Source organism: Puma concolor, chromosome A1, assembly GCF_028749965.1.
Source record: "Puma concolor isolate L17-30 chromosome A1, mPumCon1.1.hap2, whole genome shotgun sequence".
Classification (NCBI taxonomy): domain Eukaryota; kingdom Metazoa; phylum Chordata; class Mammalia; order Carnivora; family Felidae; genus Puma; species Puma concolor.
The window spans coordinates 213,286,484-213,306,097 of record NC_141667.1 but is presented as its reverse complement, the minus strand read 5'-3'; the positions used below and the strand labels follow the sequence as shown (position 1 = coordinate 213,306,097).

Below are 19,614 nucleotides of genomic sequence, written 5' to 3'. Positions count from 1 at the left end.
GAGAAAGTTCTTTATCAGAAACTGTAAACTCAGATAAAGAAATAACATAGGATATATATAGGTATGTGTTCCAGAACATCCTATCAGATAGAGGAAGAGAGATGTTTTAGATTATCATTTCAAATGTTTAAAAATACTTACCAAGCACAACACTCATGCCAGAAAACAAAATACACCCAAGTCTCTAGGAGTGTTCAAGCAGAAAAGAGGAGGGTAAGATAGAGTTTGGTTGAGTCTGGGGAGGTGGGCCAAGGGGTCCAGCCCACAGTCAGGAGAAAGGAGCTGCTCGTTGGTTTGAAAAAGCCCATGAGAAAGGACAGGAACCCTTTCTATGCCAGAAGTCTTCACAGACTATTACTACATGTAATACTACATGTAGTATTACAATCACCCTAAGAGGCATTTGTCTTCAGGGCCAGGGAACAGACTTAGTATAACCCCACCCCTGCCCCATATGTTCACCTGCCACCTCTGCCTGTTTGCTTCTTCCTAGACTTTAAAACAAAAGAAAGACCTAATTTCTCAATTAGTGATAAAGGCACTTACAATGTGAATACCCTTTGGGGTTATTCAGTATGGATGTTTATCAGCTATAGTGTAATTTCTTAACATCAATGAGCAAAAATCAGGTCCTTCCCTGCTTTGTGAGAATGAACAGGGATTAAAGAAGGCAAGGGGTCACTGAGTATTTGAAAGCAAATGTTGCCACCAGCCAGGGAAGAACTGAAGATAACTTCTTCAAAGTTGATGGCTTGCCAGAGATTGAAATTGAAACCCATAGAAGGTACCTATGGACAAAGGGATCTTTGTCATGCATTTCATTATAGAAGCTACATGTTATTTATGAAAATTAGGTGAGGTCACCTTTTTTTTAAGCCAGTTATCTTCGTATGAAAGACCATCATCATTCCTCAAGACATAGTAATGTGTCTATCATTGTGTCTGTCAAGGCAATTTCTAATCTGTAAGAATAACCTCAGGCAGTAATATGTTTTAGGCTAGTATGCTCAGTGCCTTATTATGGCCTGTATCACCCTGTGCTGTGACTTTGTTCCCCTTTATAAGTATCCTTCTAGAAGCAAAGATCCTGTTTCATGTATCTCTGTGTCCCAGTAAATAGCAGATGTACCATAAACATACCCAGAAATGTTTGCGTAAGAGAATGAATAAATCCGTTCATTCAGTTGCCTGTGAATCAATCAAGAAAATTGTAGGCAACTCTATTAAGTAGGATTTCTGTGCTGATATTATTATGACAATTTTGACAATTTTGATCCTTTGCAAGAATGCAAATAATGTCTTCTTGTTAGAAATAGGACATCCTCCAAAAGGTCAGGACAATAGCTTCCGCCCTGCTGCCCGTCATTCATCCTTCAACATATGAATTTATTAATGTGCGTGCAATTGACTCCAATTAGCAGAAAACCCAACTGACAGTAGCTTAAACCATAAGGACATTTATGATATGCTTATGTGGAAGACCAGAGTTACGTGACTCTGGGCTGGTTCAGCAGCTCAACAGTGCCATTTGGGGACATTAGCTCCTCCATCCTTCCGTCTGCCACTTTCGACTTATTTCCACGTGGTTTATCAGATGTAGGCTGCAGCTCTGGGCATCACATCCTGACTCTGTTTCCCAAGGCAGCAAGTGCGTGCGTGTTCCAGGGCAGAGAAGGGCAGTGCATCCGGGGCAGCGAGAGAGCTCTCCTTTTACCTGGGAGGAAGATCTTTCCCAGAAACCTCCTGATAGACTTTCTCTTCCATCTCAGGTCTCATGCCTTTCCCTAAACCAGGCACTGGCAAAAGGGAATGCTATGTTTAATCCCAGTCAACAATGATTCATCTGACTCCCGTTTAAAAAGAAGAAAGAGGGAGTGGATGGGTGTTGGGCAGGCAGCTAGAAATATCTGCTGTGCCCCACCTAGTCTCCCGCTGGAAAATGAGAATCAGCTACGGTGGCCGGCCAGTCATACCTCCAAGGGCTAACTCTTCTTCCAGCATTATAATCTGACTATTTATATCATTTTACTGATGGTTTTTAAAAATCCTGAACTTGAGGAGGAGCCTAAAATATATGAGCCTTGCCCAGAATTACAAGGTTTTAGTGAGTCATGTCCCTTTCCTGCTCTGACTTTGGGTTGCTTTACTCTGGAACATTTTTATGAGTTATATGTTACAAGATTCATGGTTTTTTTCCAATCTAATTCATATGTAAGAGGACTCGTAGGATTACAGCTTTTAGGATTACAGCACACTTCCCTAAACGGAAGTAGATTGTGTCAGCTGTGAGAAACACATCAGAGGTCTTGGCACATGCATCAGTTTGCATCAAAAGCTGTAAGGGGCCATGATATTTGTGGTTTGGGGGAAATTTTGATCCATTTAATGAATATAGTAATGTCTATTTCAGTAATTGGAATGATTTACTTGAGCTCTTTCTAGGTGAAACCATCCCTCATAGGAAATGCATTCCAAATCCTCAACACAAACTTCAAAGTATTCAGTAGTTTATCAACTTTCAGAATGACCAGTGGCTCCATGGCACATGTCTGTCCCCAGGAGACAAGCTTCCTCAGATGATAGGCCTTCCCAAGTATCTGTTTCAGTTTCTGTCCTGGGTTGGACTGACCTAGACTTCCTGCCTTGTACTTTTTATGAATCATTGTCAATTCATGTAAGAGATGCCCTAAAATGCCTTTGAAAACCCCTTGGCAGATGTGCTAGAGAAATATATTCCTGTGAGTCTAATAGCATTCATAAAGTGACACAAAATTAGATAAACTTCCCAAAATGCCTTTTTTTTTTTTTTTAAGTAAGTGTCCTGGAATTTTGTGGTATGTATTTCTCTGGAATAAATCACATTTGGGCTGATAATTATTGTTAAGAATTTGTCGATTTTGAAACATCTCTAGACTCCCACTTGGGATTGGTATATGGCTGTCTTGTTAGCAATGTACGCAAGGCCATCTCCCTTTCCCAGCAGATGGCCCGGGAAGACACAGGCGGCAAAGAACATACCAGTTCCTTTCTCCCCGGGAATTTCATAGCCAATTTTCTGCCTCCATGATGGCCCATTTTGAGTGTCTTTGCAACTCCAAGAGCATGATTTCGGAGGTCACAGAGGGACAATTTGCAGGGCTTTTCCTTTTATCTTGTGCCATCATTTTTAGTATTTGTTCTTAAAAGACTGTTCTCAAGGCTTAGTTGGTTGAGCATCAGACTCTTGCTTTTGGCTCAGGTCATGATCCCAGGTTGTGGGATCGAACCCCACATCAGGCTCCATGCTGAGCATGGAACCTGCTTAAGATTCTCTCTCTCTCCCTCTGCTTCCTTCCCCACTTGCACTCTCTCTCTCAAATAAAAGAAAACAATAAAAAAATTAAAGACTGTTCTTTTACACTAGAATATCTGGATTGTAGGAACTATCTAAAGAAGATAACTAATTTTTTTAAAGTTACTAGACACATAGGAATTTGCTTTCTTTTTCTCTTCTGAAGTTTTTTTATTGAATTTTTTTTTACATTCATTTATTTTTGATAAACAGAGCACAAGTGGTGGAGGGGCAGGGAGAGAAGGAGACACAGAATTCGGAGCAGGCTCCAGGCTCTGAGCTGTCAGCACAGAGCCCGATGCAGGGCTCGAACTCACAAACTGTGAGATCGTAACCTGAGCTGAAGTCGGACGCTTAACTGACTGAACCACCCAGGCGCCCCTGAATTTTTTTTATTTTTAAACAACATACCTGAATATACATGCCCACTTCACGCACGCGCGCGCGCGCACACACACACACACACACACACACACACACACCCCTAAAGTGAAGAATGATATTCAGAACAATTTTTCCAATAATGCTGTCATTGCTGAGACCATTTTTGGAACTTCATCTTTTAGAATTGGCCTAAAGAAGACTCACAACTCTTATAAGCAAACTAGTCTCATCATTGTGTAAGTGTACCTTGTTTTGACTAAAGCCACAGATTGATCACCTTATTTACAAGGTTTGGAATCACTGAAATCAGAGCATCTCAACACTAGGCAAAATGGCAGAAATCATTGAGTTCAACTCCCTTAGTTCTGATGAGAAAGTTGAGGGCCAGAGAAGTCAATTGGCTTGCCAAAGGGTACATAGCAAGTTAGAAAATAGTTTATACCAGAAATCAACTCCAAGTATCCTTTTACTGTTTGTTAAAAATCAAACCAGGGCGCCTGGGTGGCTCAGTTGGTTGAGCGGCCGACTTCGGCTCAGGTCATGATCTCGCGCTCCATGAGTTCAAGCCCCGCGTCGGGCTCTGTGCTGACAGCTCAGAGCCTGGAGCCTGTTTCAGATTCTGTGTCTCCCTCTCTCTGACCCTCCCCCGTTCATGCTCTGTCTCTCTCTGTCTCGAAAATAAATAAAACGTTAAAAAAAATTAAAATCCAACCTAGTTTTAATACATATTTTCCACCATTAAAGATATTAAAGAAGAATCTGTCATGGACTCTGTAGATCCTTCCAGAAGCAGTCCATAATTTGTTTTGAGCAGTGATAATATTGTTGTAATCAAAGCATCTTTTAAAAAGCTTATATTATTATTATAGTAATAATAATATGTAAGTTCCATTGTATTTGTTTTTTAAAAAACCTGTTAGACTATAGTTATAGGTTTAAAAATATTTTTTAATGTCTTTATTTTGAGAGAGAGACAGAGTGCAAGCGGGGGGAGGGGCAGAGAGAGAAGGAGACACAGAATCTGAAGCAGATTCCAGGCTCTGAGCTGTCAGCACAGAGCCTGATGTGGGGCTCGAACTCACAGACTGTGAGATCGTGACCTGAGCTGAAGTCGGACACTTAACCAACTGAGCCACCCAGGCTCAGCTAGTTATAGCTTTTATATAGATTTCTTAAATTCAAAACAGAATAAAACACTATCCCAGTTTTTAAATGTTCCTTGTTTTTCTCATTTCTCATGGAGAACGTCTGCAGAATGCTCCAAAGTGCTCCAAACAGTATCTGCTGGGCTGAGGCAAGCTTGTCCTTGTGCTGTACTGTCCAGTGAAAAAGCCACTAGCCACATGTGGCTATTTAAATTTAAATTTTAGTTAACTAAATAAAATGTAAACTTCATGTCCTCAAATACTCAGTAGCCACATTGGGCTAATAGCTATCGTATTAGATACTACAGCTGTAAACATTTCTATCAACATAGAAAATTTTATTGATTAGCGCTGGCCTAGAATTCTTATAGTTCATATGTATTTTAAATTACTGTTTATCTCTTATATTACCTCTGGACAAGTTAGAAAGTGATGACAAGTTCTGGGAAAGTTTTTTAAATGTTTATTTTTTCTCTGAATGTTTCTAGCTTTTCTGCATAGTTTAATTTTAAAAAGGAGAAAATATTTACTTTCCCCCATTTTTAGAGCATGATTGTGTGTGTGGAATTCGTATCAATTGTCTTGTCCCGGCTGCTGAATTTTCTTAAAGTATGCTAAAATTGTGGCCAAAACCCTGTTAATGCTGCCAAAGCTATTGGCAGAAATCTCTTTACGATGGTGTAACATTTGAAATTAACTAGTCTGGACATAGACAAGGGAAGTTATGTTGAATTCATTCTTAATAGCCATTTTACTTGCAAAGACTCTATATTACCCACCTACCTTCATTAATCCAACATCTAGAATGGAAGTCCAGGCACTAACAAGGAATGGGTCAGCTCTAAAGACTGATCTGGCATCATGCTTCTGGTCCAGGTGCAAGCCCCACCCTGCTCTACCCTCAGCAATTAGAGAGCAGTGACCAATCCTCCATGGCTTTCTACTTCGTACGATGTCCTGCCAGAACATCTTCCAGAAGACTTTTTGAACAAATAAATGCATATTTGATTTGGTCTGCCCTGAAAACCATTACATTTAAAAGCAGACTCATAGGATTCATGAAGTGTGACTGATTTGAGTTCTTTTTATTGTGGAACGGTATCCACTGAATGAACTTAGTATGACTGGAATTCTTGGGTGATTATCAGCCCTTTTGCTGAATCTGTGCTGAGTGAAATTAGGGACCAGTGAGTCACAAGCTATCACAGAAGAGGGCTAAAGTGCAGCTTATTCTGTTTGCCATTGCAGGAATAGTAAATCCTGTATTAAAATAAAGGTGAATTAGGAAAGCTACAAAGTACCATAATAAATTAGAGAGGGTCCAGAAAATAAGTAAGCAGTTTTTAGTTTCTGTGTGTATAACTTTAATATACCACTGCAGCACACACAGATACATTTGCTATTTTTGTTTTCCACATGTGTTATACAAAGTATTTCTCAAAAGGATTGAATGTCTTTGAAAATTAAATAGGTAAACGTGTATCTGCTGAGACTCAGCTGGAACAGCTGGGCAGTGATCCTTTTAAACTGTCCAGAGAGTGTCAGTCTCTGGTGAGATACACTTTCCCTGCTTCTCGAAGGTGTTTGTTGTTCCTGGTGTGGTTGCTCGAGGCACGTGCTGCCCCAAGAGAATTCTGAAGCTATAACTCAGCCCAGTTTCTTTTCTTTTTTTGCTTTTTCAAAGAATTTTTTTTTTAAATCAAATGTCTCCTTGCCAACTAAATGGATGTGAAATCTGAAGTTGTTTGCCAAACTCTAAACAGCATCTATTGTGTCCTGTTGCCTGAGGTTATTCTTCTTTCTGTCCTGCAGTCTCTGGGGTTGCTCATGAGATAGTGATAATGTCTCAATTCTTCGTTTGTAGATAACAATCAACAGAGATAGTGGAGAAGACGTGAGTTCCCCCAAACACGGGAAGGAGGACCCAGACAACATGCCCCACGTGGGCGGGAATACTTGGGCTGGCGGAACAGGTTGGTAGCACCCGCATCCTCCTGGGTCGAGCTTCCCAAAACTTCACAAGCCCAGGTAGAATGCACACCACCCCTGAGAAGGCACAGGGACCTCTTCCTTTCTCTGCCTCCCCCGTTAGTCAGCGAGACTGTGCTTTTGCCCTGAGTCCCAGTGTGACATCAACACATGACAAAGCTCTAGCCTTTGGAGCCCCACAGATGCTGCCACCTTGTGACCGAAGACCATTCTAACCCTCCCAGGGTGGCTTCATCAGTAAATTGGAAAATACTACCTGCCTTACCAGGTTGTGGTGAGGATTGAATGAAATCACAATTGTAAAGTGCTGCGCACAAGCCCTGGTCTGAAGAATGTATTCATTAAAAATGTTAACCCCTTCTAAATTCCATGCCCTTGGGATCATGCCAGCAATCTATAGCAAATTCTTTCTTGCCCAGCTGACTTGGAAAAGAAGTGGTCCTCGCCTTCCACATCTCAGAAGTGAGTGTGTTGAGGATGCAGGATTTTGAGATAAGAGAGTCGGCCGCAGTTTGAACTGATGGCCGTGGTCCGTTCCTTCCTCTTGGCTGCCTGATGAGAGCATTGTTCCCATGACTGCTGCCTTCCTCTTTCCTCTGCAGCAGCCGGACACACACATCTGCTGGGCCGCAGGAATAGGGCCAGACTGTGTGTGCACCGTCTGATCTTATCTCTGTCTCGTGTTGGCACGAGCTCCATGCTTCTCCTTCCCGAAGGATGGTGTGTGCCTCTTGGCCTTGACAGCCTCGGGAGGAAATGGGTTTCTGTGCTGAGACAATGTGCTATCAAATAGGCCCGTAGACTTCTTGCCTGTTCTGTTTATTCATCAAGCATCAGCTTTAAAGAAAGGGTATTTTTAGAAATGTCCTTTGATCTCGAAATCAGTGTCAAGGCAGCACGATTTAATCCATGTGGAATGCGTTGTGAAATGAGCTGGCCTGACGTACATTTCCCAGCAGTGGACTACTCTGGAGCCGAGGGTCTCGCTTGTTAATCACCTTCAATCTACTAGCTCACCTCTGTCCAGACTGAAGACCCTGCTTTTGCGTCCCCCAGCCTTTATTTTTCTATCTGCCGAATCTTTTTTGCTTCAACTTCTTTGTCTGTCATTCTCCCTCAGAATTCTCTACATTGAACAGAGTTCTGACCCAAATCACCTGATCCCTCTTTTATCACCTGAGCCCCTCCCTTTCTTGTTCTCCCCATACCTTAGGAGCTGATTTAAGTTGCCTGAGACTAGCTTCAAGATGATGCCTTGAAGTCTAGAACCTCTGACCAGTGTTTCCATTTAAGTCATACAAGTTAAAGGCTCTCAGAAGTAGAGGTCATGAAGAGCTCCCCCCTGTTGCCCTCTCCACCCCCATGGGACTTCCCTGATGGCCCCTGTGACTCATGCTGACTGCTCACACCAGCTTCTGAATGGTTGTCATCTCAGCACCTAGGAGGTGTTAAGCTCTAATCATGATCCACCCATGCCTAAGGAGAACCTGTAGGAAGGGAGTCAGGTCACAGAAATAGCTTTTCTACCTCTGTAGCTCATCATTGTCCAGTTACTGGTCCCCTCTGCCCACAGGCTGTCCCTGAGTGAGAACCAGCAATCACACCATCTAAGAAGAAATTTTCCACCATCAGTTTCCAAATAAAAATGAAGTCAAATATGCTCAAATCAAAGGGTAAACATACTATAATTAATAGGCTGTTGTCATGGTGTTTCCAAAAGGAAATGACCTACCTGGACTTTGGTAAGGGAAGCAGTACATGCTGAGTTCTTACTTTTCATTTATTATACCAGTTAAGGCTCCAAGGGGGAAAAGGTCAATGTAACATAATTTAACAAAAGCCTAAAAGCTTTCAAAATTTCCACCTTGTGAAACTTAGAAATGACCTCATTCTATGTGATGAGAGGTTGTCTAATTAATAATAGTAAGAGCAACCACTTCTATATTTTCCACTAGATACTGTTCTAAGCATTTTAGCTTCATGAAAGTCCCAAGAAGCTAAGTAGTATTAGTATCTCCATTTTACAGATGAAGAGACTGAGACACAGAGAAGTTAAGGGACTTCCTTCAAGGACACACAACTAGTGCATTGGAGCCAGGATTCAAATTCAGCCTGTCTGCTTAACTGTACAGTGTTGTATTATATAATACAGGTGTACGATACGACACAATGCGATACTGCACTGCCCCTCCCAATATTGAATTCTCTTCTGAGTGCCCAAGTTATGTGTGAGTGAACAAAAGAAACTGATTACTAGTATTTTCATCATTATAAAACAGAGGTAGCCCAGAGGCCGAATCTAGCCAATACATGTATTTTGAGGACCAACACGATATTTTAAATAACTTGAATTTGAATGTATTTAGATAAGGCAAGTTTGCTCTAGCTAGCCAAAGTCGTCACCACTTTTTATAGTATTATCTACCTGGTCCTCTAGGCATTTAATTTATATTTACAACACAAACAGTTTCTGTAATATTACATAACACACACTTACAAGCATGCAGACTTGGGTTTATATTGGAAAGCTGTCCTGCCGCTGACAGTGTCTAAAGCTGACTGGATCTATATCCTGGCTGTCTTTCTCTTCTTTTAAGGAAAAGTAAGGTAACATGCGAGGGACAAGGAGTGGTGCTCATTTAGTTGACAAATACATACCAAGTTATCTATGGTGCTCAAGCCACTCTTGTAGGTGCAAAGATTTAAAATTATGTAAGATATAATCCCACCCATCATAACAGTTGGTGAGAAAAGAAAAAATAAATATTAAAGGGTAACAAATAGTGGCCAGGAATGATCCCTGTGAGGTAGTCATCGGACAAGATGTCTTGAAATATGGGTAAACTTTGGCTGGACAGAGAAGACAAAAGGCACCCTAAACAGGGGGAAACCCTTTGTTTCCAGGAGACAACTCATTTGAACATTTAATCACTAAGTGGGTGCCATTCATATGCTTCACAGGACTGCTTTAAAGGTACGATCTGACTTTTGTCTTGTGGTCAGCATCAGTCTTGTCACCTGGACTTTCATGGTTTCCTTCCAGGGGGAAGAGACACCGCAGGCCTGGGCGGCAAAGGAGGTCCTTATCGGCTGGACGCAGGCCATGCGGTGTACCAGGTGTCTGAGGCCGAGAAAGACGCAGTTCCTGAGGAGGTGAAGAGAGCCGCCAGAGAGATGGGCCAGAAGGCCTTTCAGCAGCGGTGAGTGGGCCGCCGCAGTGAGAGCAGGGCGGCTGCTGGGGTGTGGTGTGGCGGCGGTCCCCGAGTAGATCCTGCATCCCGTGATTTTCCACCTCATGCAGCAGCGGGGACCACAAATGGACACCCGCACCGCCCGCCTCCCGGCAGAGGCCAAGTGAACATACTCCCTTGTTCTTTTTGCTTGATGTGAATATGTTAAATGTATTCATTACGTATGATTGTGTAGGAAAAGGAATTGAGCACATTGCAAAGTCAAACCAAAGATACTGCTCTGAAGAGGAGCGCCTGGGTGGCTCAGTCGGTTAAGCGTCCAACTTCAGCTCAGGTCATGATCTTTCAGTTCATGCATTTGAGCCCCGTGTCAGGCTCTCTGCTGACAGCTCAGAGCCTGGAGCCTGCTTCAGATTCAGTGTTTCCTCCTCTCTCTGTCCCTCCCATGCTTATGCTCTGTTTCTGTTTCTCAATAATGAATAAACGTTTAAAAAAAATTTTTTTTAATTAAAAAAAAGATACTGCTCTGAAGAAAAATTAAAGTTCAAATCACTCTATCCACATCTGTTCCTAGGCCCCATAGGGAATTTAGAAAACTCTACGTGATAGTCGATAGTGCCTTCCTGCCCTTGGGAATCTTGTAGATGTGGGGATAGGACTAGTAAACACACACACACACACACACACACACACACACACACACACTCAAACTTGCACACTCATGCCCACATACACTCCGGAAGTTAAGGCTACAGTCACATGGTACAGAGCTGTGCCCCCTGCCAGTACAGAGAAGGGTTGAGGTCGGTGAGGTGGGGCCTGAGCTCAGCCAGGATTTGGCTCTTCCAGGAAGGGATAACACCAGAGTAGGATGAACATAGTGTCTATGGCAGAGAGAGCCAGCTTATCTATCCAGGATAACGGGGTACCAGCTGGGGTGGAGGGGAATGAGGTTGAATGTGGAGTCCCTCTCAAAGGGCAGAGGTCTTGAAATCCAGGCCAACGAGCCTGTGGCTTTTACACGATCCGGAACCATTCTGGGCCACTTTGATTGGAACCATCTAAAAAATAAGAATCCACATGATGCTTTCACTAGGCATCCACATGTCTAAAAGCAAAAAATACCAAAGGACCCGCAATATCTCCTTCATGTTTGAGAGAATTGGTAGTGGTTCGGGAGGCTGATTGTTGTGCTCAGTGAAAGGGCCGGGTACAGTCGGAAAAAAGCACCCTCAAGTGTATGTGAGTAATGAAATTCCTCCCACGTAGAACATCTGGTACTACGTTACATGCTGTGCTTACACATCCTGCAAGTAAACAGGACAGAACAATAGGGACAGAAACGCAGGCCCCTCCGGCCGCGCCCTCAGGAAACCCTGCCAACAGTAGGACCCTCATATACCCAGGAGGTCAAACAAGGCAAAGTGTTCCTCGCAGCTGTTCTGCTGCCATCTTTGGAGGCCTGGAGCAGGTTATTTATCCTCACCGGGCCTGACTTTGCTCTTCTGGGATGGGGGACTTTCTTCTCTCTTCCTCTCAAAAAAGTTATGGGGGACAGATAACTATGTTAGATGTGAGAGCAGTTTAGGGGCGCGTGGGTGGCTCGTTCCATTAAGTATTCCACTCTTGATCTCAGTTCTGGTCACGATCCTACGGTTCATGGGATTGAGCCCCAAATCAGGCTCTGTGCTGGTAGCAGAGAGGAGCCTGCTTGGGATTCTTCCTCTCTGCCCCTCCCTGACTTATATTCTCCCTGTCTCTCTCAAAATGAATGAACTTTAAAAAAAAAAAAAAGGAAATGAGAGCAGTTTAAACTTCTTAAAAAAAAAAGTGGTAGGAATGCTATATGAAAAATCTTGCTGGGATTCAAATACTGCTCTACATTTCATACAAACAATAAAACATCCATTAGGAAAAGAACCAAAACCACATTAGGAACCAAAACCATATTAGGTATGCATCGACTAATAAGTTCCTATTGTTGCTATCCTCAGAGCCTCATAAGTAATTATCCCGTCTCAAGTTTTGCCTAAGTGGACAAACAGATTACTCTGACACACACATAGTTCATGGGAGGAGGCAGAAAGACCTTTCAGTAGTGCTTGGGCACAAGTATACAACCCCTTCTCTGATCTCTGTAATAGGGAGAAAGAACCTGGTTCTGTTAACCACTGCTGACAGGGAGGGGAAGGAAGCATCTGTGATAATAAGGCAACTAAATGTAGTAGCTACAAGAGAGGAAAGAGATGAAATGGGGAAGAGAGTGAGAAAACCATACACGTCTACTCATTACTGCAGAGAAGAATAAGAATCTAGTCCATGTAAAAGAGAAATCCATAAGGTGGTTGAAAGACGAGAGGTGGACAAGAGTATGAGAAAGGAGAGGAAGAAATAAAAACACATGGAGATCCTGAGAAAGACAGGGCATAGCAAACACAGCAAAGAGGGTGCTTTCTGCTTTCATGGAGTAAATACTCCTATTTGGTGAGGATCCAGGTTGGTCCTGCTAAAGATTTTCTTTTGCTTTTTAGTATGAAACTTCTCAAACATAAACAAAAGTGGAGAGAAAACTTTAAGAACCCTAAGTACCTGTTCTCCCAACTTCAAGAAGAAAAATCTGGCTCCACTCCTAGTCCCCCACCCTTGGTTTGTTTTGAAGCTAATCCAAGATGTCCTATCCTTTCATTGTAAACATTTCAGAGTGTATCTCTGAAAGATAAGGATTTTTAAAAAATAAAAATAAAAACACACAATACAATTATCGTGTCTTTAAAAAGTAATAATTCTTGGGGCGCCTGTGTGGCTCAGTCAGTTGAGCAATTGACTCTTGATTTCGGCTAAGGTCATAATTCCAGGGTCATTAGATCAAGCCCCACATTGGGCTCCTTGCGAGGCATAGAGCCTGCTTAAGAGTCTCTCTCTCTCGCTCTCTCTCTCTCTCTCTCTCCCTCTGCCCCTCCTCTGCTCACATGCATGCACTCTCTCAAAAAAAAAAAAAAAGAAAGAAAAGAAAAGAAAGAAAAAGTAATAATTCTTTACTATCATCAAATAGTCTGTTTTAAAGCTATTTTGCAATGCTAGGCATATGTGGAATGAGGTCAGGTCCCTCCATTTATGCTTTTATATACCCTGGACCTTTTCTCCATAGTTCTTATTCCTCTTTCCCTTTATATTATTATTTATATGAAAAGTTGATTTCTCCTCCACTGGCTTAAAGTTCCTTGATGGCAGAGTATTGTGTTCTGTAACATATCCCCAGTACCTATACCCCAAACCTAGTGCATGGCAAACACTCGTACACTTGTGGAATAAATAATATGCACAAATAATGCTTTATTCAAAGACGGGCTGATACTTAATTCAGAAACTGGCTAAAACCAAATGGAGTGGGGCAATGGGTTAAATAGGTGATGGGGATTAAGGAGTGCACTTGTGATGAGCACAGGGTGATGTGTGGAAGTGTGGAATCACTATATTGTACAGCTATAGCTAATATACCACTGTATGTTAACTAATTGGAATTAAAATTAAAACTTAAAAAAAAAGAAGAAACTGGCTAAAACCAGACTGAAAGCCAGACCCATCCATCAGCCTAGAGGTCCCCCATATTACCTTGAAGAGCCTAATACTCCTGATAGGCTCTTGACATCATCAACATATCCTCTAGTTAGCATTCATTTGTATCTGGATTCCAGTTCAATACCTGTTCCTATGCATCAAGAATTGATTGACATTGTACACTGAAACTAATATTATGCTGTAAATTAACTGGAATTTAAGAACTAAAAGATTCATTCAGGAAGACAAGCATAAGACATGCAGAAGGCAGGACAGAAACGTTAAAGCAATAAAACCTGAATGAAATGGATGGTGAGGTATTTCACGTGCCTAAAAGAGTATTTAAGGTGGGTGCCGGCTGTGGAATGTACCTACTACCATTTGTAAAACTCATCAGCCTCACACCATAGATCTCAACTTATGTTTGTTTTCCTCATAACTGATCCAAAATTATAGTTTTTAAGGCTGACCTATAAGAAAAGTAAAATGAGAACTAAAATTCCCAGACTGTTACGTAACAATAAATATACCCTTTAAAAATATACCGTGCCAACAAAATGCAGTTAGTCCACATAGATTACTAGGATGTGAAGCAGCTGTGCCCTGCAGTTTTGATCGGTTAAAGCAGCAAAAAGACATATTTCCAGATAGTTTTGTGGGCTTGAGAGTATTAACACCAGGAAGCTTATCTGGTCCAGAGGCTAAGATTTCCTATTTTCTTTCCCCTTCCCTGCTTCGGTCTTCATCTTTCAGAATTTATCAGCTTTGAGAACCTTGTAGGCGACCTTTCTGAAAGCTGAAACAACCTGGAATATGATTTCCAGACATCTTCATAATTAAAACAGCATGTGATGTGTTTTGGGGTGCAATGTGACCATGCCAGAAGTAGCCCTATCACTGGAGCGGATTCTGATCTCACTACAAAGACCAGTCCGCCCAAGGTGACTTACCAACTGCCTGACTCCTTTGCGTGTGTGTGCTTGTGTGTGTGTGTGTGTGTGTGTGTGTGTGTGTGTGTGTGTGTGTGTGTTTCTCCCTGCTAAGGGCAAGCTATCTACATTTTTTTTGTCCTAACCTCCCTTCTTTGAAAAGTATTAATCTCCCTTCTATGGGACAGAGTGTATTAGCTTCCTATGTATGAAAGAGGGGAAGTAGTCATGGTGCCCAGCTTCTGTCAGCCTTGAGACTTGAGACGTAACTTAATCTAATGAAAATTTATAGAGAGGTTTAAGAGATTGCCAAAAAGCAAACATAAGAGGTATTGTTAGGAGGTCAAGTCCTATATACGTATTCCTAGCTGTTCTTCAGAACAGAGAGTAAATTAAATTTAGAAGGCCCCTTGGCATGTCACCTTGGGGAACACCATTCAGTTATTATTTACCTTTTGATAGTCAGTGCTTTCAAATTGCTGTCTGATGGCATTTATTGAGTGCTACCATGTGCCAGGCATTGTGCTAGGTACAAATACATTGTGCTAGATTCAAAGAAAAAATAAGACTATTTCTTCTCTCAGAGGAATAGAAGAGAAAATATCCATGTAGTAAATCACATGTAATAAATGTATTTTTCATTGTATTTTTGGTTTAGTTATACACACACACACACGTGCATACATACTTGTGTGCACTGGATCTCAACGTAAAGCATATTTCCTCCTGTGGAAAATAAAGTTTGAGAGACACTATGATAGAGGGAAATAGATCTATGTAGTAAAAGCAGTAATGTGCAGAGGTTTCATAGTAGATAGCTGTAGAAGATTTATGAATAGGAATGATCCGTTTTACCAGAGGGATCAAGCAAGACCTCATTGGATGTGGGCCTTCAAGCGGGATCTTGAAACCTGAGTTAGTGTTAGCTGACCCCTCCAGGTGGTCGGGCAGGAACTGCAGATCTGCGCTTTGAAGGGTAGCCCTAATGTTATGTGATTCTAGTAAGCCTCCAACACTCTGCCCCATGATGGCTAGATTCTTCCCGGTGCTTGGCCTGACATGGAGGAAGAGACACCGTTCATTCTCATCTGGCATCTGGGGTTTCTGTTCCAGCCTGAGATGACAAATCTAGATTTTAGATAAGAGTTTCAGCTGTGCACACAGGATCCACACCTGCCAGCACTGCACACACGTATACACGCCCATGCACACATGCAGAGCAGTTTAGAAGACTGTGCCATTGCTAGGCTTTGTAGACATGCATTCATTAGTGCCTGTCCTTGTATCAGCACCCTTTTGTTTATAGAAATTTCTAGAAACATGATCAAATTAGCATATTATGAATGCAACACTGTAAAGTCCAAGAGAGCCTCATTCCGTGAAGGAACTTTCTCCTTATGATTAGTTTAAGATGCTGCATTTTAAATAATCCTGAGTCTTATTTTTATTTCAGTCATTCATTTGATTTCATTTTGAGCACCTATTATGTGCTAGGTACCATGCTAGGCATCGCACATATAAAAATGAGAAAGACTCAACCCTTCTCCTAAGGGAGCCTAGTTGGGGAGACAGGTGGCAGACACATATAGCATGAGTAGTAAATGCTCTGATAGAGGGAAGCCCAAAATGCTCTGAGACTACAGAAGACAGACCTGGGATCAGTGCAGGCTTCCTAGAGGCAGTCCTTATTGAGTTGAGTCTTGAAGAGTAAGTGGGAATAGAGACAAAGAGGCAGAGAAAGGAAGTTCCCAGTGGGGGAGAAGCCCAAGCTCTGGGTGTACAGTGTTTTCAGGGATTTGTGAACGTGCTGCTGGGGCTACAGTGGAAGCTGATGATGAAGAACAATAAAAAGGAGCACCGTGCTGGCAGGTGCTCCTCAAAGCCACAATGATATGAAAACATAATTATCCTATTAAAAGTACACAGCAATTGCCGAAAACTCTTGTATTCTACATAGCAACACATTAAGTTGCATTCTTTGGGCCTGAACTGTTATCTTGGTCAACCAAATATATGTCCTTGGTCTCTAAAAGCAACCCACGGAGCTCTTCTAGGAACCTGCCACATGAACTGACCAGCTGTCAACATCATGACACGTCTTTGGGGATATGGCAGTGGTTTGCTATAGAGCTGACTCACTGGCTTATGAGAGCCAGTTCCGCACATTCCTTTCCAAGTCAGTGCTTGGTGATCTTACTGTTAGTATTTTGGAGTTGATCATGGTGGGAGTATCTACACCACAGAAATCAGCAAATACTATAAATCAGAGTTTTTTGTTGGTTTGGTTTGGTTTGTTCTGGAAACCTACTTGTTAACTTCTTACCAGCCTACCACTAGACCTTTTCTTCCTTAGACTCTCCTAACTGGAAACGTTGCTTCTGGAGTTTTCTCCTTCAAGGCAACGTCAGATACCAAGGACCTTGCTATAGTTCTAGCAGAAGACGAATGGACATAAGGGACCACATACACATGATTTCAGCTACTGTCTTTTTCACGCCCTCTGATTACAGACTAAAGGAGATCCAAATGAGTGAATATGATGCCACAACCTATGAAAGGTTCTCAGGTGCTGTTCGACGGCAGGTGCACTCCCTCCGAATCATCCTGGATAATTTACAGGTAATTTCCAATAATGGGCTAAGAAAATAATCTGGGCCCAAAGCTGGGCCCATCCCAAAACTACTGGAGAAAAGTTACCTAAACCCTAATCAACCAGTCAGAAAAAAAAGTAATCAATGCCAAAATGTTTGTGTAAAACTGCAGATCACTCCCTGGCCTTCTTAGGTCAGTTCTCCAAGGAAAATATTTGACCTCTCCTATCCTGTCCAAGAAGCAATAATTTGACCAGCAATCCTAGAAGACCCCAGACTCCCTGATTCCCCTATATATAAGATCTGTGAGCATCCCACCTCTACTAGAAATCCACAGATAGAATTCTTTTCCTACAAATCATTTCACTGTTGTTGACTATAGAGGAGCATTTCTGATCATCCAGACTGTGCACTCTCTATGTCTCCTGGCATCTCCTCCGATGCTCCCCCTGCCCCTGCATTGCCTGCCTGTTTTTTCAGTTTTAGACTGTGGTTTCCTCAGAATAAGTTAATATTTGCTCTTGCCCCTTAAAATACTAATTAAGATGCTTCAATATTTCCTAAGCAAAGGCTTGTTATTTGGAGAATTTGCTTTAAAAAAATAAATCCATATGCAAATTGTGTGAACAAAGTAACATTGAATGGTTGGATTTTTTCCAGTAAAGGCACTCACTTTACCAGTGCTCATCACTCTGGGCATCGAAGGCAACTTCTAGGTGGGCTCTGATCTCCATGGCAAGGCAAAAGGTGAATAAGAGCCGAAATGAGTGGTTCACACAAGATGAGGGCAACAAGAGATAGTGTTTATATTAAAACTGAAGAATGAGTGGTTTAGTCAGTCGTTCATTTCCTAAGTTCTTGATGCATACCAGACATTAGGGATAGAAAAATAAAGTGCAGGGGCTCCTGGGTGACTCAGTCGGTTGAGCGTCCAACTTCAGCTCAGGTCATGATCTCACAGTTTGTGGGTTCGAGCCCTGCATCAGGCTCTGTGCTGACCACTTGCTCAGAGCCTGGAGCCTGCTTCAGATTCTGTGTCTCCCTCTCTTTCTGCCCCTCCTCCGCTCACGCTTTGTCTCACTCTGTTTCTCAAAAATAAATAAATGCAAACAAAAAATTTTTTAAAAAAGAAAAATAAAATGCAGCCCCTGCCCTCAAAGAAGGATTTCAAAGAAGACAAATAGGCAAATGATTTCTTACATTCGTAGGGAAATATGTGCATGATTCTATGGAATGAACAAAGAAGGGCTTCGTGGAGAATGTAATGCTTGAGTTCACACTTGAAAGAGGCTAAGGATTTTCCAGATGGTTGAGGAATCAGGGCATTCCAGACATAGGACACGTGATGTACAAGTGCAGGTTGTTCAGTTTGACTCTGAAGCACATGTATATGGTGGGGGACAGTGGCAAAGGAGAAGGCTATCAAAATCACAAAGACCAGATCATGATCTGGCCCTGGCTTCCATGAGAACATGCAGACAACACTGGGTTTTACCCTGTGTACAAATAGGCCATTAGATTACTCATAGTACTGGAGAGAAATACAAGAATACATTTTTATTTTATTTATTTTTTTAAAAAAATTTTTTAATGTTTATTTTTGAGAGAGACAGACAGAGTGCAAGTAGGGGATGGGCAGAGATGGAGGGAGACACAGAATCTGAAATAGGCTCCAGGCTCTGAGCTGTCAACACAGAGCCTGACGTGGGGCTGGAACCCACAAACTGTGAGATCATGACCTGAGCTGAAGTCAAACACTTAACTGACTGAGCCACCCAAGCACCCCACAAGTCTATTTTTAATTGAAAGGATGAGAATCCTCATCTGGTATTAGTTCATGTCTTGACTGGTATTCATTGGGCACCAGGCTATAGTTACTTTTACAGACATCACCACATTCAATCCTCACATCAGTTCTTTGAGATAAATGATATTATGTTTACCAGATCAGCCAAAGGACGAAAAGGCAGACCCACTACTGTGACTTCTTCAAGTAGGAATCCACTTACACCTGGGTTAGAATTAGGGTTATCGTTAAGGAATGAACCTTCTGCTAAAGTCCACAGCAATGAGACCAGCATCAGAAACTGCCCAGTTTTGCTTTCCACCCTCAAGAGAGAGGTGAAAGAAAACTGTGAAGGGCTCAAAGAAAAGCAACAAATAAGATGAAATGGATGGAAAACAAGAAATTGGCACCTATTAAAAAAACCATAAGGGGATCCATAACTTTCTAGATATCCTCAAATAGAGTAATTATTTCAGGGATGTTTTTCTTCTCTTCTTCCTTGGAAATCTGAAAAAGAGAAAATAGGCTTAAATAATAGCAAGAAAGAGTTTTAAGATATAAGAAAGGGAATAAAAGTGATATAATCCTTGGATGAGTACCTAAAATGGTTGTAGAACTACCATCCCTACAACTCTTCACAAATAATACAAGCATTTTAATAACAGCAAACATTTACTGAGCAATTACAATGTGCCAGAGACTCTACTAGT

The 19,614-nt window shown here is 41.9% G+C and overlaps 1 protein-coding gene across 2 annotated transcripts in view; it reads left to right on the top strand.

Annotated features, from left to right (window-relative positions):
• The window catches only part of VWA8 (von Willebrand factor A domain containing 8), a 364,304-nt gene that overhangs the window by 309,576 nt on the left and 35,114 nt on the right, over positions 1-19,614 (top strand). For both annotated transcript variants that reach the window (XM_086711392.1, XM_086711387.1), the window contains 3 exons: positions 6,725-6,833; positions 9,893-10,049; positions 17,038-17,146. In XM_086711392.1, the coding sequence (XP_086567518.1) occupies positions 6,725-6,833; positions 9,893-10,049; positions 17,038-17,146 (375 nt within the window). The remainder of the gene's footprint in view (positions 1-6,724; positions 6,834-9,892; positions 10,050-17,037; positions 17,147-19,614) is intronic.